The sequence below is a fragment of the Aythya fuligula genome, chromosome 2 (assembly GCF_009819795.1).
Source record: "Aythya fuligula isolate bAytFul2 chromosome 2, bAytFul2.pri, whole genome shotgun sequence".
NCBI lineage: Eukaryota > Metazoa > Chordata > Aves > Anseriformes > Anatidae > Aythya > Aythya fuligula.
Genome location: NC_045560.1, coordinates 106,495,985 through 106,520,124, shown reverse-complemented (window position 1 = coordinate 106,520,124; position 24,140 = coordinate 106,495,985). Strand labels below are relative to the sequence as shown.

The 24,140-nt window shown below is 44.5% G+C and overlaps 1 protein-coding gene across 1 annotated transcript in view; it reads left to right on the top strand.

Annotated features, from left to right (window-relative positions):
- Positions 1-353: 353 nt before the first annotated feature.
- MTCL1 (microtubule crosslinking factor 1) overlaps positions 354-24,140 on the top strand; it is a 103,277-nt gene continuing 79,490 nt past the window's right edge. Inside the window, exons 1-4 of the mRNA XM_032181120.1 lie at positions 354-639; positions 757-1,190; positions 11,731-11,955; positions 13,449-13,607. Of these exons, the coding sequence (XP_032037011.1) occupies positions 354-639; positions 757-1,190; positions 11,731-11,955; positions 13,449-13,607 (1,104 nt within the window). The remainder of the gene's footprint in view (positions 640-756; positions 1,191-11,730; positions 11,956-13,448; positions 13,608-24,140) is intronic.

The following is a 24,140-nucleotide window of genomic DNA, read 5'->3' as shown; positions in this document are numbered from 1 at the left end:
GGGAGCGGGAGGGGAAGGAGAGGAGGAGGAAGAGGAGGAGGAGGAGGAGGAAGAAAAGAAGGAGGAGGAAGAGGAGGAGGAGAAGGCGGCGGCTGCCGCCGCTGAGGGATTTGGGCTCGTTTCGCCAAAGCAAATCAGTGCTCGGGAGAGAGCGGCGAGAAGGAGGAGGAGGAGAAGGAGGAGGAGGAGGGGGTGAGGGGGCAGGGAGACGGGGCTCGGGCGAGAAAAGTGCGAGGGCTGTGTCTGGGCGAAGCAGAAGTGATGAGAAAGCCGGCGGGGAGGCTGCAGGAGGCTGCCGCTGCCGCCGCCGAGCTCCGCCGCCGGCCGCCCCCCCGGCGCCCCCGGCCCTCGCCATGGAGGCGCTGAACGGCCCCGGCCCCGGCCCCGGCGACTCGCTGCGGCCGCCGCCCGGCCACCACCACCCTCACGCCGACAAGAAGCGGCCGCACCGCGCCCCCTCGCCCGCCAGACCCTTCCTCAAGGACCTGCACGCCCGCTCCGCCGCCTCCAGCGCCGCCTCCAAGCCTCCCCCGGCTCCCCCCAAGTCCCCCGGGCTCCCCGGCCGACCCTCCCCGCCGCCGGCCTCGCCGCAGCCGGGCGCCCACCACCCTCCGGCCGCGGGGCTGCTGGCGGCACAGGGCCGGCTCCCCCGCCGCCCCGCCGCCCCGGGGGCCAAGGCAGCCCCCGGCCCCGCCGCCCCCGCCGCCCGGCCGGGCTCCAAGGCCGCCCCCTGCGCCAAGCGGGCGCCCCGCGGAGCCGAGCCGGGCCCCGGCGGGCGGCCCGGGGGGCGGCAGCCCGGCGGCGGCGAGGGGGTGGCGGCGGGGGGCAAGGGCAGGAAGGCGAAGCGGGGAGCCCCGCCGGGCAGCGGCCATGCGGCGGCGGCGGCGGCGGTGCTGGCCCGCGTGGGGCACACGGACAGCAGCTCCGACCTGTCCGACTGCCCCTCCGAGCCGCTCTCCGACGAGCAGCGCCCGGCGCCGGCCGCCAGCAGCGACGCCGAGTCCGGCACCGGCTCCAGCGACCGGGAGCCCCGCGGAGCCCCTCCGGCGGCCGGGCTCCGCGGGGAGCCCCCCCCGGGGCCGCAGCCCGCAGCCGGGAGAGCCCCGAGCCGCGGGGAGCCGGCCAGGGCGGCCCCCGAGGAGCTGCAGCGGGAGGTGGAGGAGCTGCGCTCCGAGAACGAGTACCTCAAGGTGGGTGAGCGGCGGGGCCGGGGGGATGCGGGGTAGCTCGGTGCCGGCAGCCTGGGCTCGCTCGCTGCGGTGGTGGCTGGGCAAAACCCAAACTCTTCCCGAAGCGGCGGGGAGCGAGGCTTGCTTTCCAGGAACTGCTCGCTTTTCCTCAATTCCGCCCGTTAAATGAGAAGGAACCGCTTTCCCCGTTCGGCACGGGAAGGCCGGCAGCGCTGCGTCCTTGCTTCTTCAATTTTTCTTTCTAGTTGAGATGCAACAGCACCCACAACCCAAGGTGCGCCCTCGGACAGCTCTGTGCATGCATCCCCCGAGAGGCAGGAGAGCTAAATTCAGGCGCGCCGTGCTCCGAGCCGGCTTGACCCGGAGAAACCTTTGGTTGGGCTTGTCCCTAGAATATGAGCTTTTGGCACAGCGGAGAGGCTACATCCATACAGAGCTATAAATAAACAGAGTCGGATAATCGTGTAAGCGTGGGTACTGCGCCGCTTGACGCTGCTGCTGGTGACAACAATGTTTGTTCCCTGATTTTGCAAACTCCACTTAAGTCAAAACAACCGCAGAAATCTAGGGGAGTTTTGCTCGAGTGAGGGCTGGAGCTGGGTGTAACCTTGGGAGAGAGGAGGATGGCAAAGATGTGAACTGGGCTTGCTGAGGGGTTTTGGCTAAGGGATGAGAAACGATGCTCAGCATAGCAAAAGGTTAGCAGCAGGGGTGCCGCAAGGTTCTCTGCTGGGGCTGGTGCTGCTTAATGAACTGGAGAAAGGAGTGAGCAATGATACAGCAAAATCTTCAGACGGCGTGAAGTTTTTCTTAATCTGAAGTCAAGTCCAGCAAAGACTGGGCAGAACGTGATTGGAGGCTTAGCCCTGGTGAATGAGTGAGAAATGAAGGCAGAGGACGGGAAATAAATCTCAATATTGAAAATCTGAAGCACTCAGAGAGAAGGACTGAATGTGCACTTTTCTAGGTTTTAAATGCCTTGTGTTAGCTCAGGAGCATCCTGAGAGAAGGAGCAATGCAAATCACTGCTCAGTGTGAAAGTGCAGGCAAAATATGTTTGATTTCATTGGGAACTGAACTGAGAATAAGAAAGAAAATATTCTAATGTTTTATAGAGCCATAGCTGTTATGTGGACCAGTGGGTGTACCTGAAATACTGTGGGCACCACTGGTCATCTAGAAAAGGATAACACAGAAGTAGACCAATAACAATGATTGGCAGATAGCAGAGCCTTTATAGCACTCATTTGTTGGAAAACTCCGGGGTGTATTAGGGAAATGTAAGAAAAGTCTGTAAAATGATGAGCAACATGGAGAGCCTTTATTAAAAGCTTCTGTTTTACTTAACAGCCCAGAAATAAGAGGAGATGTAACAAAATCTGGGTTGGTAATAGGAATTGCTTTCAGGAGTAGGCAAACTGGCATTGCCAGCAGAGGTCCTGGAGGCCAGGAGCGTAGGAGTACTCAGAAAAGCACCTCTTTGGACATCTCTTTACATTAGAGGATTTCCACAATTGTGCTTACACTTTCACCCGGTATGAAGAATGTGTTAATCCTCCTGCTTCATTTTGAAGACAATTTGTAACTGTGGGAAGCTGAAAATAACATTTGTCTGAATTGCCTGGGACCAGTTCTCATTAGGGTTTGGCAGTGGCAAGTCCTAGGTAAAGAACTTTATTCCACATTGGTTGAAACGTATATCTCTGTGTGGCTTCAAGTCTTTCACCTTGGTGTCTTCATCACCTGCAGCGGTCAGGTCCCAACCCTCCTTTGATTTGGGCTGTAACCTTTCCAGGCCACAAGCATTTCAGAGACCTGCAGAGTAATGCAGGCTGCTTGCTTAGGGATCTAGTTGACTTCCAGTGGGCATTTGCTGGTGTCTGGAAATCCCTGAGCTGGCACAGTGAACTTTTCTTCTCCCTGGCCACCCCGGTGCATAAAGTCTTGGAAGCACTGCTCCTGTCCCAGATGGGTTGGAATCAGTCTGACAGCTCAGAAGCCATCGGGAGAATTCCCAAATTTTCTTTTCCTTTCCTAGGGAAACTTATTAAAGCACTTCTCTAGTCTTCCACAAATTAAAACCACAGCGTTGCACGAGCTGTTGACGTGTGGGTTTGTTTCTTGCGTTTCTTACAAGGCAGTTCTCTTGTTTGGTGAAGGAGTGAGCTTTGTTTCTTGTTTAACTGGAGGGGGTTAAGAAATAATGGGGAGGCCGTCAGCTGCGAATAGACAAATGATTAGATAAATCCCAGAAGAAAACACTAATTTCCTGAGCGTGTCCGTATGCTGAGTTTTGTAGAGTTCACTCCTCTTCCCTCCCTACATCTGGAATGCAACAGTAAGTGCACATGATTTTAGAGCCTATTCCAGGGAAATTTCTCTTTCACACAGAAAGGACTTTCACATCTCTTTCACATCTCTATAACAGGATATAGAATGTACTCTCTCTGTGCGTATATATATGCACACATTGCATACAAAGACTTATTTAACTGTAATGGTTACTGGAGATAAAAGGGCTTCTATAAGAAACAAAGTGAACACAATCACTTGTCTTTGTTTCTACCCCAATACTAGAAGGTCTCCCAGAACTCTCCATGGAAGCCTTGCAGAGCAAGCTGTTGGTGCTCCAGTTGTCTGAGACTCCATATACTGTGAGCCTGATCTCAACCTGATATAAAGTTGCCACCGTATGTATTTCCTGGCACTGTGATTTCATGCTAGATGGGGCTTTGGCTCCAGAAGTAGCGGACTGTCTGTAAAGTGAAGCATATACATGAAGCAGCTCGGGATAAGTGTTCACATGGTGCAGTTTCCCTTTTACTACCTCTGTGAAATTTCATCGTTGATTTCAGTTTCAGGAGTTTCTTGCATAACCTTCCCATGTAACATGCTGAAAGGCTGTAATACTACAACAGCAATTAAAAAGGTGTCACTTATTTGTTGAGGTGAAAGAGTGGAATTATGTCGTGGTGGCTGCCTCTGTAGTCAGAAGTTCATTGGTAAATGCTAGTGGAAGGTATAGGTTTAGTTACTTCTGTCCGGTCCCATTTGTAGGAGCAAAATACTGCCTGTGGAGAACCATTGTGGACTGTGCAAGTCCTGGGAAGCTTTGAAAGATTCTCCTTGTGGTGCAGATCCCTCTAAAGGATCAGGGTTCCTAAGGGAGAGGGACTAAATTTTAGCAATTAAAGATGTTTTCGCTTTATCTTGGCATAAGTTTGTTTCAGGCTGTTTTAATTAAGTAAGCTTGTTACCAGAAACAGCAGTGATACTTGACTTGTGAAATACAAGTCTGACGCATGTTTTTCTCTTTACATCCTTCACGGACACTATTTGGAAAAAAAAAAAAAAAAAAGAAAAAAAAAAAGCCTTGTCCATGAAGTGTAACACTTCTTGCTGTTCTTAAATGAAACTGGTGCTTGCTTTGCTTCACTGAGTGTTTGTGAGTGTCTTGGTACAAGTTCACATGCCCTAGATGCTATTACTGTGCAGACTAGCACAAAAATGTATTCTAAGCTATCCAGGATATCTTAGATAATCACCTTGTTTATCTTGCTTTGTCTTACTCTTTGTACTTTCATTTTTATCTGTGACACAGGGTGTATATAAGGGGAATAAGTGGCCACTCCTGGCACCTTACTGCACCCTGATATATCTACACAAAGCTCATTTTTGTTTAAAACTGCAGTGTGTGTCACATGGGGTTATCTTGTATTTCCCAGCTCCCTTGAAACTGTAGGTCCTTGAGTCTGTATGCTTGAGGTGAACTTCACTTGTGTACCTCAAAGGACCTTTGCCAAGCAAAGAACGATGCAAAGTGACGGGACCAAATATTTCCTTTAGCGAGGGTGACAGGGGTCACCAAAACAAAGCACAAACAGAGGTTCCGTTGCCATCTCACCTGGTACCTGGTGTTCCTGAAGCAAATAGCAGCAATAATCCTGCCCTGGGCTTGCAGCCTGTGTGATGGGCCTTGGGCCACAGCCAGCTGCTGGAGGGAAACATCACCTTGGGGGGGAATAGGGGAAGGGGACGGGGCCTTGGTGGCCCCAGCTGCGTCCCCACCAAAGCCCTGTGCTGCCTGGAGGGTAGAGGAGGCGATGTACCAGGACATAACCTCCATCTCCAGTGCTCAGGAGGTTTGGTGGTGGTGGTGCATCCGTCAGATGAGTGCTCCCAGGGCTTCAGATGCCCCATCAGAGGAAGTGTGCTGGCACAGTCACAGGCCCGGTGCTTGAGTGAAACAGAAAAGCTGCCAGACGCTCCTCTCTCTCTCACATCCTGCACACTCCAAGCAGCCCTGAAGTCAGCAGCTGCTCACAACCATGTGAGTTTTCGGTTCTCATCTTGTTTCACACCTCCGGTGTTCTGCCTTGGAAAGTCGTGCAAGCTTCAGGCAGCACCGGGTCGGTGCAAGGCTATGTTAAAGTAGTTTGGTTTGAGAGCTAAACAATACAATCAGGGGCCCAGGGGCTTTCAGTTCCTTAGCGTATTTTGCAAGAGGCAACAATAATGGTTGTTGCTTTCGTCACAACCAAAGCCTTTTAGAGCGTATTTATCCCTACTGCAGCTCTGCCAAAGCGGGTAAAGTGATAAGGGGGATGTGTTTATTCCTTAGCAGTAACACCGTCTCCTACATAAAGACGGTTTGAGATATTTAAAATACAAAAACAGAGATTACATAAAATTGCAGTTCGTGAATCTCAGATTTTTCAAGGCCTTTCTAGAACTCCTGGATTTGCCAGTACCATAGCGGTTACCCACTGTAATTTCCACCCATCCTTTCTTCCTCGCTCTCCCCACATTTGATTTAACTTATTTTAAATAACCTTTTATTTAGAAAAGCTACTGGCATAAGCTATAAATGTGAATTCTGGCTAAATTAAACAACACTTAGACTTTTTACATAGACAATTGAATTTCATACTTTGCTTGCATTTGCTTAAATGCTGTACTTATTGGTTTTGTATGTTTGTTTTTCTACTCCTTGTTTGCAGATGTTACCAAGCTAGTATTTAACTTCTGGGCACTGATACGTTCCTAGTTTGCAGATATTACCATCTAGACACTGACGTGTTCTACTTCAACAGAGCCTCAAAACTTTCAGTTTGTTGGTATACATAATCGTAAATGCATGGGAAATAATTCAGTATCTATACAACCTCTACTGAAGTTTCCTCATCCTTACTGAGGTTTCTACATCCACTGGGTTTCCTGAATAAAACGTCTCCATCATGCTGGTGTTTTAAAGCTGTCCAGAGGATGCAAGAGTAATGGAGCACATTTGGAGCACCCTTGGAGCGTAGTTCTCTGGGTGTTTTATTCCCAAAGGAATACAGTTCGTGTGTGCTCCGCAGGCTGTGTGGATGAAAACAGGAGGTGGTGGGGATGACTGGAAAATTTGCCTTCAAACCTCATTACGGATCTTGGCCAGACTGGCCAGGTAGACACCACCAGTCAGTTGTGCAAGTATTCCTGTTCCCTTCACTGGGAATGACTCATATGTATGAGCACAGGTTACTCAGTGTAATAGCTGCAAGACCTGGCTCCTCTCTCTCTCTCTCTTTTTTAAGAATCCCAAACAGGGCATATTCCTATAATTTACTCTTAATTATACTTTGTTATAAATTAAATCAATATTTAAAAAGTATGACATCAATAAAGGTATTAATGGGGTAATGGCTTCTCTTCTGACAGGCAGGTCTTCAATTTGCACGGTGCAGATGTGGAATTACACCATCAGTATGTATTTGGGCTATGCAGCAATGTAAACTGCACACATTCTTTCCCCTTTTAACCAGTTCACCTTGGCTTAGTGCGTGGACGTGGCAACAGTGAATCCTAATTGTCTTGCTTTCCCACTGGAGTCTAGGGGAATCCCTCAAACGGAGCAGCTCTTTATGTGTGTCCCTGCATCCAGGCAGATGCCCAGATGGGTGGTCCCCATTAGACCCCAAACAGCTGGCCTTTAGGAAGTCATCTGAATTGGGTTCCTTAAAGCATAAGCAGCCAGACTCAGGAGCAACTTGGATTTCTACTGCAAATTTAGAAGGAGCTGCCAGTTAGAAAGTGGTTTCATTTCCCACACTTTCCGCTTTTCCTTTCTTATGACCAGCGTGACATCTGGAAAGAAAAGCAGTTGAGCTTTTTCCTAAACAATGTTCTTTCTTGCAGGACTCTCTGCCTGCTGCTGTTCTTACTGAAGTCAATAACATAATTACCAGTAAATTAAAGGGGATCAAGAGGAGGCTCTCATCCCCTGCAGGAGCGTACAGCGAAGTGAAGCTGCTTCTGCCTGCATTTAACCTTGCAATTTCAATTGCCAGTTTGGGATCTTGGAGCAGGTCCTCCCTGTTTAAGGCAGGGTGCAAGCTCTCAGTTTTTTACATGCACAAAGAGGGATGCCTGCTTTCTTACTTGTTTGTTTATTTTAATTACTCTTAAGTGCCTATTCTGGTCTCTCTTTTCAGTTCTATGAAATTAAAGTCCACGGTATGAAACTCAACACCTCTTGAGAGAAAGAGCTGCAGTTCTCACTCACAATAATAATAGTAATAATAACAATACGTTTTAATGAAGTCAGGGATTGGGATTACATAGTCTTTCCAACTGCCTTGCAGTGAAAGCACTTTGTTTTTTCCAGACTCCTGAGTTTGGGTTTTCTGAGGTTCTGCTTTGCCTGCATGTGTCTTTGATTGAACGAATGACTGACATGTTTTCCTCCAGAGTGGTGGGGTCACCAGTTTAGTAAGTAGGACCATCACAGTTTCAATTGTAATTTCCACTTCCCTGTGTTGTTTCTCCGTGGCTGTTGTGAGGCCTGCAGATCATCACTTTCAGTGTTTGCTTCCTCTTGGTGGTTTTGAATAAAACTCTTTTCAGCTGGAGCCTCTGGCCTAACATCCTGGCCAGCCTTGCATTTGTGCCTGGGAGATCCCACCAAGACAGCTGCAAGGACAGTGAGGTGACTAGAAAATATCTTATTTCCCTTCCCTGGCATTTGGGGCAGTTTTTACATGTACAGGGGTGTTAAAAAAATAAAGCAGACTTTAATTGAGCTTCCACTCTTTTCTGTGTACACATCACTTCAGAACAGGACCGTAAGCTGCCCTGGTTTTGTAGGTGCAAGTGTAACAGCTGTGACTTAGTGGATGCTGATACAGGTTTGTGGTACCTATGGCAGAGTCACAAGGACCCACTGAGGAGAATTAGCTGTTGTCAGCTGAGAGCGTCTGCACCCTTTCTGCTATATCAAGAGCAAGAGTATGTCTTTGCTGTAACCAGTAAAGACTACCCCAGTAACCACAGTTGTGTGCTGTCATACAAAGATCTGAGTGACCTACTGCTTTCCTGCATTTCAAGAGATGATAAACCTGAACCTGCTCCCATACGTGTATTTTTAATATGTGAAAATACCTTCATCTTGCTTCTCAAAAAGACCCAGTCTGACCCTTTTTTATTTTTTCTGCGTTGGCTGGGGAGACCCAGCAGGTATGAGCTTAGGGCAACACAGCAGTGCAGCAGAAGGCAGGCTATCGGCGTGTGCAGCCTGCACAGCCAGTTTTCTGCTCCTTATACGGTCAGACTTGTTTGTTCCCTCGTTGTGTTTGCATGGATGTTGCCGTGTTTTAAAACTCCTCCAAAGGCTGCTGTATTCCAAAATATAAGGGCTCAGGGCACATTCTGATTTCTAAATAAAAGTTTGGGGAGCGGGAAAAAAATGTGTACGAAATAAGCTCAATTCAGTAAAAAAAAAATAAATAAATAAAAATGAGGGGAGAACCATGAATGGTTTTAAAATACAGCTTTCTTGATTGTATCCTCAATTTCAGTTTATCTGCCAAATTGCACTAAAGAAAAGGAAACTGTGTTTATATAACCAAAGAAAAGCAAACTGTGTATTTATATAACCAAATCCAGAGGCAATCGTAAGAAGAAAATCACAGATTTGCCAAGTCAGAGTTGTGCTGGTAAGGGAGATGGAGAAAATGGAAGTTTTACTGGGGGTAAAGGACACGCCTCTCTACTGAAATACAGCTCCTGCCAGTGCTTGCAACTTTGGGGGGAACTTCTTTGGTAGGAGGAAAGATATTGGATTCAAGTCTGGATTGGAGGCAGAGTTACCCTGAATGCTGTGAGAGATTCCATGCCCACCGAGGGGATTTGAGGCTCTTCAGTTTCAGTGGGATGCTTTTTTCAGGGGACTGGGTTGTTTGAAAGGATGACAGATTCCCTTTCCAAATTTGACTGTAGTAAATACTTTGAAGTCAATTGGAGTGGGCTGTTTATCTTTAGAAACTGGCCAGATTTACTAATTCCAGAAACTGATACAGACAAGGAGTAAGTTTAAGAGATCAGCAATAAAATTATAATTACTCTTTGCAGACCACTTAATATACTAAAGCCATTGTTTGTTCCTTGAAGTATAAACATAGTAAACTTGAAGTAAACTAGATCCCATTAATTTGGTGCTAACAGATATTTTTCTTCATCGTGGAACTGTGTTGCAAAATTCTCAATTTGCAACCAAATTGTCAATGTAACATTTGAGTTCTGAAGATGCCATTAAAAGATGATTGAGCTTAAATCTAGTTGTACGTGATTCAGTTCCTGAGTCTGCAGACAGCCTTAAGCAATAACTCAGTTCCTGTTCATGCCATAGGGCTATATTAGCTCTGACAGCTACAGATTGCAGTTTTGGAATCATCTCCTTAGCCAAAACAACTAGCTAATATACTGGTAACACAACAGTGTCCTCCTTTTCTCAGGTTCAAAAGTCACTGCTATTCTCTAACCAATTTCTAAAACCTTGCTCATTAGGGAGTCACCCAGGAGCTTCTCATCCACCCAAATGCCCTTCTCCTGCAGCTGTCCCAGGGAGATTACAGGGCATGATGTACCTTAGCTTTAACGCTGCAGAAATCCGAATATAATGAGAATGTATAGGGTTATTGAGGGGTTGGGAGAAAACCTTTCTCCCAGTCTGTCCTTTCTGAGCTTTTAGGGAGAATTGCATGGAGCTCAGAGTGTTTGTTTTAGAAATAACAAGCTTTGGGCTTACCCAAAATTTGATTGATGCTGGCTCAGCTACCTTGAGTTAAAATATCATTGTGTAAATACTCAAGTTTTTGTATATTGGTGGGATTGTTGTGGGTGTAACACTCCTATTCTAACATAACCGTGCCAATGAGGCTAAAGAAATTGGACAAGTCTTCTTTTAGTTGATTTGTAAAGCTTGAGGGGAGCAAGACGGATATGGGGAGGAGCAGGGCTGTCCACCCAGTGTGGCCATGGGAGGGGGCGAATGGTGTATCTCACTAGAGGGGGGATGTTGGCACCCCACTGTGCTAGTGGGACTGGGCAAGGACGGTCCAGCTCGGAGTAGGCTTTGTCATCAATGTCAGCTCCATAGCTGTGTCTTCTCCACCTGTGAAATACCCTCCAGCTAGCGTATTTCAGGTATTTCAAGTGTCAGTTACAAATCTGAAGTGAGGTGGCAGTGCAGCTAACCCCAATGCAAGTTTTCCTTGAATCTTATTTATGTTTTCCACAGAAATGTGGTCTTTATAACATCAAATGCAATTTTAAAGAAAAAAAAATAAAATTTGCTGCTTAATTTCAAATATTCTTCTCTTGTTCTTTTCCTTGATTTGTTTTCCCAGCTTAGTAGAGATTTCCTCCCATGCAGTAGTTCAGTGGCTTGTACCCCTGAGCCTGGAAGACCTTTATAAGAGTTTTAACCCTGGAGCTTCAGTCGTGCACAGATTAAACAAATGAGAATGATAGAGCTGATCCTGTTCAGCCATAAATCTTTAAATCTGACTTGAGAGAGCATGTGCTGCTCATGGAATGAGGTGGCACTGGGATAGCTCAGGGTGCCCAGAAAGGAATGCCCAGGCTATATTCCCATGGGCACAGGGTTTATTTTGTCCTTGTGATCCCTGTTATTCAAATGTACACACACAATCAAAAACCATTTTCTCCCACACCCAACCCGTCTGTCATTCAAAATGTCCATGGCGCTGGGCTCAGGTGGGACAGCATTTTCATATGGAGCAGTTCAATATTTGGCAGAAAGTTCCTATGTCAAAGAACCTTTACAGTTTTAAAGAGACAATTTCATTTTTAGGAATTGCTTGTTAAAAATGCTCGTCACACAGAGATGTTGAGGTACTTTGTTAGGTGTGTTTACTGTAATCTGAATAAAGCAAGGAATCAGTTCAGACAGTGGAAAAGTATTATGCATTTTTTATTTTTATTAGAGATGGAAAAATGAAGGTGCTACCAGTTCCAGGAAACAGATAAGCATCTGGTCTGTTTTTAATTATTAAAGCAATTGTAAGAAATGTAACAAGCATTCGTTGGTCCATCATAATTATTCAATGTTGGGATAAAACTTTAGTTCCTATGGCTTCTGGAGATGCTTGTTGCAATCTGTATCGCTCTATTAGCTTGGTATCCTAGTGAGCATGTTTCCTATTTGCTCCCACGGGTGAGATTTAAAGGTATGATGGAGCACTGTTTTCACTTTTCACAGGATGAGCTGGATGAACTTCGAGCTGAAATGGAAGAAATGCGTGACAGTTATTTAGAGGAAGATGTTTACCAGCTGCAGGAGCTCCGGCGAGAGCTGGACCGGGCAAATAAGAATTGCCGCATTCTGCAATATCGTCTCAGGAAAGCAGAACAGAAAAGCTTGAAAGTTGCACAAACAGGCCATGTGGACGGAGAGCTCATTAGGAGCTTGGAACAAGATTTAAAGGTAGGTGAGAGATTCATATTCACAGCGAAAGAGAGCAGAGCGGGACTTGGCTCCCTATAATGGAAGCAAAGGTGACATATGAAACAGGCAGTAGTTCTCAAAATGTCAGGACCAATTTCCTTCTTCTGTGGTGGAAAACAAATGTTCAGCTTATCATCATAAAAAGATGTGTTAGCAAGTGAAAAAACATGTGCTTAGCCTCAAATGAAAGAAATGCTGTCGAGTTAGATTTGTGCACTTGAAAGATTTAAAGGGCTTTGTTTTACTGGCTTTACTCAAAACTTTAGATGTCCAAAACTGTATAAACAAAACTTGATATGCTTTTCCCAGTTCATACTGTTTCCTTCCTTTCATTTCTTGCTTAAGTCAAATAACTGAAAAAAACTTGTCAAAGGCACATTTCTTCTGGCCTAACAAGCTATTCTTTTTGAGTCTCATACAGAAGCAGACTGTTACAGCAGTTTAGGAGGGGAGATAGAGAATAAAAATACTATTCCCATAACTCAAATTCCTGTAAAATCTGTTCATACTGAAACAGTCTTTATGTTTTTTCAGAAATGTTTCTGTTGAGGCTAAGGTTTGCATAAACATGATGCTTATCTAACTTTCCTTGTTCTCTTTCTGACTATTGCTATCATGCAACTGTTTTGAAAATATCTTACTGCTGGAATTATTAAGCACCTGGTTCTCGAAAATACAAAACATAAAACCTTCTGAAACTGGAATTATTGGTTCCCAGCAGTGGAAATCCACATGATGTATCAAGCGATCAAACCTTTCAAAATGCCAGACATAATTTTCTCTTTTATTGTATTAAACAAATGATAACCTTATCATAATATAAATAATGCATTATTCAGTAAAAACCTTTTATGTAAATCCAAGTAAAAGAGATATTGAGTTTCTTTGTCTGCTTTGTTTTTGCTGAATTGCTGTAATTCAGTAATTCATCATTTCTTGTGATGAATCACCATTCTGAATGTTTTTGGAGTAAATATTCTTTCCTGTTAGGCTGGACTCAGAAAACCTAAGCTAGCATATATTTCTTTCTTATCACTCTTGCCAAGTTGTGATTGCTGCTAGAGAAGCAAATTTGGGCGAACGAGACCTTTGCATGGATGTGGCTTTGATCAATGACCTGTCAACTTTGCAGCACAATATCTTTTGTTTTATCCGTGTGTTATGCTGGGACTTTGATGTGCTTAGTATCTGCTTCGTATCTGCTTGTTTCCTCCTGCTGTCCATGACACTGCCTTAGCATAATGTGGAGGGAGAGCTGGAGATGTGTAATCAAATATATTTTCATCTTGGATTTATTTTTTAGAAATGAATATTCATTTTGGTATTTGGAAGGCTTGAAACCTTTCATCAGCAGTCTCATAATTGAATTGAAAATCTCTTGGCTGTCTCTTGGATGTTTTCTGCTGTAGCAAACATGCTGTAGGTGTTGCTCCTCATGGATCTGCTTCATGTGTTTGTGCTTCTCTGACCAGGTAGCCAAAGATGTTTCTGTCAGACTGCACCATGAGCTGGAGAGTGTGGAGGAGAAACGTGTTAAAGCAGAAGATGAGAATGAAGTCCTTCGACAGCAAATCATTGAGGTGGAAGTATCAAAACAGACACTGCAAAATGAGCTGGACAAGTTAAAAGAGGTAAGCAATAATCTGGAAAATCATGCAGAACGGTGTTGATGGGTTAGATGAGAAATTTGGCACTCAAGTGTCTTAGACTAATTCTTGCATGAAATGCCTGCAGATATTGCTTGTACAGTTGTCTTGAAGCTCTCCTTGCCTTTGTTATACATCCCAAGTGTGTTGGTACTTTAGAAGCAATAGAGAGGTAGGTGTTGGGGGTTTTCTCCAGGGCTTCTCACAGGGCTTCTGTCCCATTTTAACCTAGTTCCTCATGGCCTCTTCCTAATGGAGCAAAGCTAACTTTGATTCAAGGCCAGCAATCTCTGACTCTCCTTTACCCAAACTGGGACTTCCACCTATTTTAGAGTCAAATGAAGTGTGTGTGACTCATCCCTCAGAGGTTAGTTCAGATAGGCGAGCCGCCGTTTTGGCTGGTGCTCTTCAGTGGTGACAGTGGGAGCCACCAGCATGAGTTAGGCGGCAGGAATGTGGTCTGTAATGTATAAATAACATTTGCACTTCAGGCACAGAAACGCTGTCTGTTGAGAAAAGGGATCGCCGATGGGAGCTGACAAGTAGTCGTACTGGGTGAAGTGAAGATCCTTGGAAACAAGCGAGCTGAGGTGCAGGAGACAATAAAGGAGAGCCAAATAATAAATGTGGCTCCTTGCTGGAGCCAGTATCCCAGTCTGTAGCAGTATTTCTGTTCTCTTACCCATACAGCAGATTGGCAGCTCACAGTCTCTGCTCTGTTTTAAACGAGATTGAGGTAGAACATTTAAACTTAATGAGGTAAGGCATTTATCCTCTGAGCCCTGGTCAGATTTAGAGAGCCAGTGCAATTATGTCTTATTTTAATCTTTCAAACAATGTTTGCAAGTCAACTGGCACAAAGCCTGATTCAGTTTTATAAGGACAACCCCTATTTTATTTCTTTGTAAATTTGAGTTATGAGGATGAAGGAGCCCAGAGCAGGAGTTTTGGAGCATTTTGTACATAATGCGGAAGATTATCAGAAGGTGTTGTTATAATAGTTTAGATTACTTAGGAGTAATCTAGGAGTGTCCTCTAAGGAAGATACAAAAGAAAGGTCTGGATGATATTTTATCTATTCTTCTTTCTCAATGTTATTTGTGAATGTTGTGCTTAATGGACGTAGTGCCATGTTACAGGGTATGCAATATATATTCCACACAAAAATGCCGGTACCTGATGTATTGTTTGATGTTGATTAACTCACAGCCTGATAGATACTGCGTGATGGTCTTTGGGATTAAACCATTCAAGAAGCTAGTTTGCGGGTGTGCATTCTCAAAGTAGCTCTGGCCAGGCTAAATTTACCCAGCTTCCTAGGTTACTGCAGCCAAGCAGAGGAGGGAGGCCCAGCTAACTCGCCTACCTGTCCCTCTGCTGCTCTGCAAGTAGAAATGATGTATTCTTATTTAGGAAGCAGATTTCCCCACCTAAGATGTCTTTGCATCTTTGCTGGTGGAGAGCTAGGAAAGGAGAAGCAGGCAGGTGTAATAATGATATGCACTCATGCCGACCTGGACACACAGTGAGGCATAAGATGTAGTAGTCCTTAAAGATGTATTCTGCTTTTTCATACCACAAGTGGTGTTTTTTCTGGGAGGCAGAAAAAAAAAAATCACAAGGTCACTGTGGGTTAGAAGATGGAAATTTAGATCCTTGTCAGGTCACACAAGGACAGATGAGCCAAAAGTTTGAGGAGCATGATGACAGTTGTGCCAGATGAGTGTGTAGTTGCAAAGCTGTTGACATTGCTGAAAAATACCCTAAATAAATAAATAAATAAAGCAGATTTCTTCCCTCAAAATGTATTCAAATAACTACCAGAAGTGATTCCTCTTTAGAAGCATTTAATGTGTACACAGCCCTAAAAGAATATGTAACAGATGTGCCAGTACAAAAACTAGTTCTTTATATGTCAGGAGAAAAGTGACCCAAAGGCCATATAGCTTCTTCCCATTCCACTCTGCCTGTGCATCTTGTCTATCCAAAGGCTGCCACTTTGAAGGGATATCTTTCCTGCTCTGTCCTGGAGCATTGCCCAAGACCCAGTTAAGCAGTGCTTGCTCTCTCCATATGCCCGTTTTCTGTAATATCCTTGACTATTCACAGCCCTCCTCTATCTTCTGATCAACAGAAAGGTTTTCTCACATCTGCGTTCATGTTCACTGTTTAATTCAGTGAAAAACTTCTCCTTTGTCCTGTTATACAATTCCCTTAGGTCCAATTTCTTACTGTTGTGAAAGGCACATATGTTGGTTATCTTTAATGTATTTTTCATGCTGAAATATTTTTAAGAATTGTACACATCTCTGAAAACACTCTTTAAAGCTATCTTCATTTGTATTGTAATCGTTTGAGGAATTCCTAAACATTTATGATGTTCAATGGAGTTACATATTCTTTCATCCCTGTACCTATTTCTACCTTCTGTGATACTTTCAACAAGATTTTTAATCTCTCTCAAAAAAGCCTTCCTGTTTTAACTGGGAAATTAATTTTAGTCCCATCCAGAGCATATATTTTCAAATTGTCATATTAAGTAGATATGAGACAAGCTTTCCTCTTTAGTCACTAAATAACATTTCTCAGTGTGTCTCAGCTTTGCAATTAATAGAAGCAAAATTACTACAAAGAGGAAGGGTGACAAGAAGTCACCCACCATGTCCATCACACTGTTCTTATCTCCTGCTCTGCTGCTGTGTTGTAGCTAATGCGATTCTCTTCCCAGTCCCGGACACTTCTGAATTCCTATTTCATGATATGCTTTCAGAAGCTTTTGCATAATCTGTCAAAAACACATCTAGATTGTTTTGTTTTGTTCTGGCACCTGCCAGGTACCTCCTGTCATCAAAATATTCTGGTTTTCACTGATTGTTCCAATAAAGAGCTTCCAGATCACAGGTGAGCTATGGGTTTTTAAGTAAATGCCACCTCTCTTTCTTTTTCCTTTTTTCATAAGCGTGCTCCATCCCTCCAGTCTTTTGCAACATTTCCCGTAGATGTGTTTTGAGGTAAAATATAAATCAGTTAGGGCTTTTGACCAGTAGTTGTGTATTTTATCCAGTCCTGAGGTTTGCCAACTAGATACCATTCTTATTCTTCTCTAAATGTTTTCATCAGCACCCTGACATACACTTTGTTTAATCATGTCACTCTACTTCATTATTTTCAGCCCTCTTAGCCAAAGAGCCATAAGGTGATAGGGTGCTTTCCTTTCCCATAATTATTTTCTCCCCCTCTCCCTTTTTTTTTTTTTTTTTTGGCTACTATGTAGCTCAGCACTCTTGCCCAAAATACTTCTACTGGTTCTTTTGAAGCTATTTCTTCCACTGGGTAATAATATTTCTCTGAATATTTTTTAACTTTACTGACTGTGCCAAGTTGTTCTAATTCTGTCTGTTCCCAGTGCTCCAGCACTGTGGTTCATTGATTTTTTTTTTTTCCACAATTACATTCACCTGCTTTTTCAGTTTCCCTTCTTCAACTCTTCCTTTTTTATTACCATAGCCTTTTCAGCTGGTTTTATGCCTCCCTCTGACACCTTTTTTTGTGGCAGCTGCTTATTACTTTCTTCATCAGAGCTTCAGAGTTTTTCTACTGCTGTGAGCACTTCTTTGTAGTACGTCCTTTGCAAAATCGGCATGTCCCTAAGAGCTGTGTCTTCTAGGAAATCTGCTAGGATCTTCTGTGTCTCACCAAAGCTGCTTCTTCCTTAGAGCTTTAAAAGCAAAGGTAGTGCACCCTCACAACTCGGATAAGCATGCATGTCATTGCCAAGGTTTGTATGCTTTTTCCTCTTGTTGTCTAGGTTATTAACATGGACATTTGAGGTAATAGGCAGCCAAAAGAGAGAAAAAAAAAAAAAGTTACCCTATCACTGACACATTACCTTGGAAGCAGCTCTTCAATTGTTGTTTTTTCCTTCCTAGTTTCCTAATTCAACTCATAAGAAATACTGGTGTAGGTTAACAATCTAACTTGATCAACCATCAAGCATTCAGAAAACACTTTGTAGAGGGGTGCAAAATCAATTTTTTAGAAGTTATGACAAAACCAAATCAAGGTTGCATGTGCAACTATAATTGTAAATCTTCCTGTCTATTTATTAGCATGTGATTTTTAATTGTATCATCAAACATATTTACTATGGTGTCCCTGTCTCACATGGCTGATGGTCACTGGATGGTTTCTACTCATATGTTAAATAGAAGATAAGCTTTCTTGTCTAACAGTGGTTGTCCAACTCTGGACAAGCTATTTGAAAAAATTACACTAGGAATATATTCTCTATGCACCAGAAGAAGCCACCATTGCTTTAAAAGCTGCAGTGATTTCTACCAGTTCAGTGAGCTGAATTCCTTTTAAGTTATGTGAACAAATACATACATTGCTTAATATTCTATTAATTTGAATAAGGCAATTTTTTTGTGTGTACACTTAAACTTAGTTTTACCTAAATCTCAGGAGAAATCATTTCCTTACTCAAAGGCCTGTGCCCATTGCCACAATGGCCCCACTAACAATTGTGAGGAAATCCTGGTTCCCTCCCTGCAGCCCCCAAATGGATCCTTCTTAATTGCTCTGTGGTGCAAGTGAAACTTGACATACAGGAGCTATGAGGAGAAGGTGCATGTCCTGTAGTCAGGGGCTATAAAACTCCAATATGAAGCCCACACCGGTTCTCTCCTGAGCAGCTGCAAAGATGCTGAGCCTTCTCAAAGGCTCAACTTTGACAAGGGCACATGGATTTTCTTTGAGATGTGAGCATCCTTCACTCAGCAGCTAACCCGTCCTAAATGCCCCTTCCTTGGAGCCAGGAGGGCATCCTTAGGGGGAATGTCTTTCTTTTAGGGAGGAGGGTGAGTTGGTCTCCTACCCGCAGCTGCCAAATGTGTATTTTCATGTGCCCTTTGTCTGGGCTTGGCGTCGTGAGCAGGGGAAGAGAAAGGGAGGCACTGCTGTGGGTTGGGACGGGCAGCCCTGCTGGGCAGACAAAGAGAGGGGAGGATTAGGGACGAGGGCAGCAGCTGCAGGAAGATTTGACGTGAGTGCTATGAAACGGTTTAACAAGAAATGAATGAGAACTGTGTAACTGGGAAGAAAGGGGCATTTATTGCTTGGGGGACAGCCACACCAAGCAGGTGACAACCTCTTTATTGCCATGGCAAGCAGCAGGACCAGAGGGGAGCAGCGTGGAGGTGCTGCTTTCTCTCCCACAAGGACATCTCGCCTTGCTGCCATCTCCCCTGTGATGCTGAGGCTTTCCTGGCCAGCAACTTGCTGAAGTCATTTGTGCTTCCAGGCTGTCAGGACTGCTGCAGGCACCAGTGCTCTTCTCCAGGCACAGTCGTTCAGGAAATCACTTCCAGTTGGTGGAGAGGCATTGCTGCAGCTCGTGTCCGCTGGTGGTTTTACAAAGAAAGGCAGAGGCCAAATGGGAAGGCAAGAAAAAACATTCCCATTAATTTCTGCATGAGAGGAGAGAAGTGAAAACCCACCGGCCTTTAGTAATGCCTCTAACATCTCTCTAGGACACAGACAGAGATGAGAACCAGCACAAGCAGTAAATGGGATTTCCCAGGTTACCCGTGGACTTTTCAGGACAATGGCTTCTCCTGAGGCTCTGTGATCCAAGGATCACTTGCTAATGGGGATACTGTCATGCCTGAGCTTACACTCTCCTCCTCCCCTGCAACACTTGGTTTTGGAGGCACAGTTTGAGAACTGTTGTTTCAAACTCATTTTTTGTTTAAATATCTGTTCCTTTTAACAGAGTAAAAAGCTGCATTCAGATGCTTGCAAAAATGGTAGGTATATATGAGATGAAATATCTTTCAGGCATAGTATTTAGAGACAATTTTGCTCCAAAATACATGTGCGCTACTCCATTTAACATCACTAGAGGAAGAAAGCATTTTTTCTGATAGAAGGCTATTGCTCTCTCCCTCTATAATATAGCAAAATAAAATCTGGAGGCTATTTTCTGAAGCTGAGCATGACAGCTGATTTGCATTGCCTTGAACCTGTTAAGTAGGACGCAATACATACAGCATATGTTTAAAGCATAGTTATTCCAATCTGAAATCACTTTTTTCCTCTTCTCTCGCTGATGTAAACACATAGATAGAGTGTGAAGTATACACAGAAGGTAAAGAAATTATTCTTCGCAAAAACATACTTGTTTGTAGAAAATATTGCCCATATTTTCATTAGCTAGGAGTTCATTTGTGTTTACTAAGGTGGCGCATAATGTTCTTCAGTCATTCCTCAAATTAAACTTTCTTACTCATCAGGGTGAAATAGGGCTATGCTGTGAAGTATCTGATTTTTCTAGTGTATGGCTCTTCTTAGTTGTCAGTGATTTTAAATGATGGGGATTTGCTGAGAAATGGGGAAAAGAGAAGATTTTGCAAGCTACAGATTAAAGTAGTATAAAAAGGGCTGAGCAAAATCAGTGTGTTGACTCAGTAACCCTGCTTGGAAGTTACTGCTTCTGACAGTCCTCAGTAATGAGTTATTCTGCAATAAGTAGAGCTAAAACCATTAACTGGCTGAAAGTTTTACTGAAGCACCACTTTGTCTCCAGTCTCTTTTTTTAAATAATGAATTGTTACCTAAACAACAGTGGATGATTTATAATCATTATGGCAATTCAGGAGCTATGCTACTAGTAAAATTCTCTGCTTGGTGTTGATACTCACAAAGAGGGTGGAGGGAAGGTGAAGGAATGGATCTGGCTCAACTCAAAATGTGTAGCAGACAGGGAAATAGTCTCTGTGAACAGAAACTTTTTTTTTTTTTTTTTTTTTTTTTTTGAGAGGAACTATACTTTACATCTTCTAATGAACTCTCTGTATTTCTTTTTTGGAAATTGAAAAAATATATTTAAACAACAACAACAACAAACATTTCAAAAGGTTTTGTGCCAGAATCTCATGCCAAAATGCTTAGTGCCAGCCCCATGAACATTACACACACAGACACTGTAGAACTGTGTCTGCACCTGAATTTATGGCTTGCCAAATAAACTACCACCAAGCTCTATCTAGTCTCTATCTTCTAACTATCTGTTATTTGACCACACTTGCCAACAGTCATCTGGCACTGCTTCCAAATCCTAGTATGATGTTTGAGGTGAGGGGTTTTGAGAGCAAGTAATAGTAATGCTGCTGATCAGATGCAGAGTTTTACATCACGCAGAAAACCTACCTTCCACATCACCCCCATCATTGCCCTGCTACCGAGCACTGTGGGGGACCTCACTTGGCCTTTGTGTATGGAGAAATATCCTTGAAGTGCTGCAGGAACCTACCACAGCTGCGGGACTGAACAGATAGTTGCTAGAGAGTTATAAGGAAACAGTCTTTGTATAGTAACTAAATATCTCTATGCCCTGTTAGTCACAATTTTTTCTTAGAATATAGCAGAAGGCTATCATTCGCTGAACGACTGCTACTCTTGCAATAGCAGAAGCTGGCATGGAGATAACCTCTGCGGAGCTCAGACTGTGCATCCTTCCCCCATCCTCCACCCGGCTACCAAAAATAATCCTGCTGTGTGTCACATGTGCCTCAGCAGTGACAGTGCAAACAAACTGTAGCCTGTGTGACATCTATATAAAACGTTCAGGGGAAAAGTACAGGCTTAATTTTCATTCTGACCCTTATTCTATCAACAGCATAATTAACAGTTTTCTTTAGCAAGCCGTTGTAAAAATTAAGTAGCAAATCCACAAGTGCTGGTTTTTGGGGGAGGGAAAATAAGGCATGGTCTCCAAATTCTGAATCACATTTCAGTGGCTGAAGGCAGCACTATTTGCTTTCCTTGCCAAGGTGTGGGCAAGACTTGGTCCCAGGGCAAGCACATTTTCAGTTTTTGGATGAGCACAAGCTAGGATTTAAAGATGGAATATCCACAGCTGAGCATACACCGACGCTAATGAGGAATATCCCTCACCTTGACACTCTCCGGTGATATTCAGATCAGCAACTGTCTGGCAGCTGCTGGCATGGGATGCATCATGCGGTGTTTGTGGCGGAGATGGGCAGCTGGGGGATATGTGTTTCGGGGATGCTCTCACACCCATCTCACACTCTGTTCAGAGGAACCAGCACAGATCATGAGTGAATCTGGCCTCGAGCACATCAAGGAGCTCCAATTGAGTGAAAATGGGAGTTGAAAGCTGTAAAAAAAAGCACTGTTGATTTGCTGGGTGAATTTGGTGACGCTGCTCCTGCGACACATGGATGCCGTGCTGCACTTTGGCTGCCTGGCAGCGAGCGGACGCCAACTGTTTTCATATCACGTCCCCAGGAATTTCATCCTCGCATCCGGAGCTCCGGGGAGAGGGATGGAAAGGAGGAAGAGGCAGTCTGTCAGAGTGAGAACAGGAGCTCTGAGAGATGCATGTCTTCGTACCGATGCTCCTGGTGCTGGCGGGTGTTGTGGTGATGCTGCACGTAAGGCTAGGTGTCAGCTCGGGGTGTTGGCAGCCATCGGGCAGTGCTGCCTGGAAATGTCTGTGCAGGGAAAGTCAGCGCCATTGATTTTTGTCCTTGCTTGGAAGGGTTAATTGATTATTTCTCTTCCCGGATGAATTATTTACACTTGCTTCTCCAGCTCCATTTTTGAAAGGAGGATGTAACTTATTGCACAGAGAACTTATCTATTATTAACATCACACTACTCGAGCTGTCTGAGCATGCATGAGGGAGTAAGATCTGACTGCCTTGCCGAATTTCACATTGCCACATGCTACGGCGTTGGGCTTTACCACTTTCCTGTGCCAGGTACTGCACTGCTAAGCATGGCTCCACCACCAAACCCTTGCATTTCTTGGATGCCCACTTGCTTTAAATTCAAACAGGATGGGGCGAAGCCACTGAAAGGAGCCAAGTAAGTTGCCAGTCAACTCAGAAATACTGGGGCTGAACCACAGTGCTAAGGCTGTTTATTCCTTTGCCCTTCCCCACCCTGATGCCTGCAGTAAGCAGAGTGGAAAAGCAGAATCAATCAGTGCAAGAGGGGCAGGAAAAGGGTTTAAGTGGCAAAGAGGTGGGACTGAGCAGCTGGCAGTCTTAGAGTAACCAAGAAACAGCACATTTTACTGCTGTCTGCAAATAACCCATTCCTTTTGTGCCAAAGCTGAAGATACACCCATCCCACTTTACACAGCCCAAGCACGTGCCAAAGTGGTGACATGTGTGGTGCTTCAGCCCCTTCCCCATCCCCACGGGAGTGCTTAGGAACCTGCACACACCCCACACATCCCTGCAGCTGGATCACAGGGCGGTCTGTGTTTTTAGCCCATCCCCACATACGGACTGGGGAGAAAAGCATGGGATGGAGGCGGATCCTGGTGCAGGGAGGATGCAGAATGAAGGCTGTGCCTCATTTGGCTTGGGTTTTGTGCCTTGATGTGAGAAAACCTGCCGTTTCTTTTAGTACCTGTAAGGGAGAAGGCAGTGGTTCATTCAGTCTAGAAAAATGGCACCATCTGGGTATATAACCATGGGTATCCTACCCTGGGGTTCATCGTTTCCTTTTCTTTTTACTGAGTATGTGTAGCAATGCAGCAGCTAAAGCCCTAGTGAATGTGAACGTTTTAAGATATTCGTACCTGAATATGAAGATTTTAGATTTTGCTCCAGTGCTAATAGCTGCAGAGGGTAAATTGCGTTGGTATTTAGGGACGTCAGCATAATGTCTACGTGGGCAGAGGGAGCACAACGATCCATCTGAGACTGCCAGACGTACATATTGGTCTATTTAAGGCCTCTTTCTCAGGGATCACTCCAAAATAGTTGCAGCTCAATCTCTTCAGCAGGCTCTTGCTGCAGTCCTCTGTGCTGGAAGAAAGTGGGGCTTGGGTGGAGATGGGCGAACGCGGCTCTTCTTGCCAACACTTTGCTCAGCGTTCAGAATAAATTCCCGTCCCTGAGTTCAGTTGTGCCAAAGCAGCAGATTTTGAAGTGACAAAGGAGGGAGTATAGCTTTTAAATGGCGTGATGAATGCTTGCAAGGCAGAAGTGCCTTGGCCATGTGTCTTTTATGATGACTTTATTCATTTGTTGATTGTTCCCAAACTGGAAGATGTAGTGCACATTGCCACAGATAGCACAAACAGGTCTTTTACTACAGGGAAAAATTTTAGTCCTCAGGCCCCCACACAAAGAGTCTCCCTTTTGCTGTGCCATGGGTAGGGAAGGTATAAAACTAGTGGAGGGATGAAGAGATAAATCATTGTTGTGCCTTGACCATTGTGAATCAGGATTATGGGAAGACAGCTCCTAAGTTCTTCACTGTGTCATGCTGTGGTCAGCTGTCAGGGGTTGTAACTATAGTTTCTGAGCTGTTTTCACAAGGAAAAGGGTCAAGAAATTAAGGTGAGTATTGTAAAACAAACAAAAAATTGGAATGCATCTTTGAAATGCCCAGTGCACCAGTGGCCACCGCTGCTCAGGTCCTTGTGTCCTTCACCTGCTCAGGTGGCCAGCCATATCATCCCTCCATCCTCCT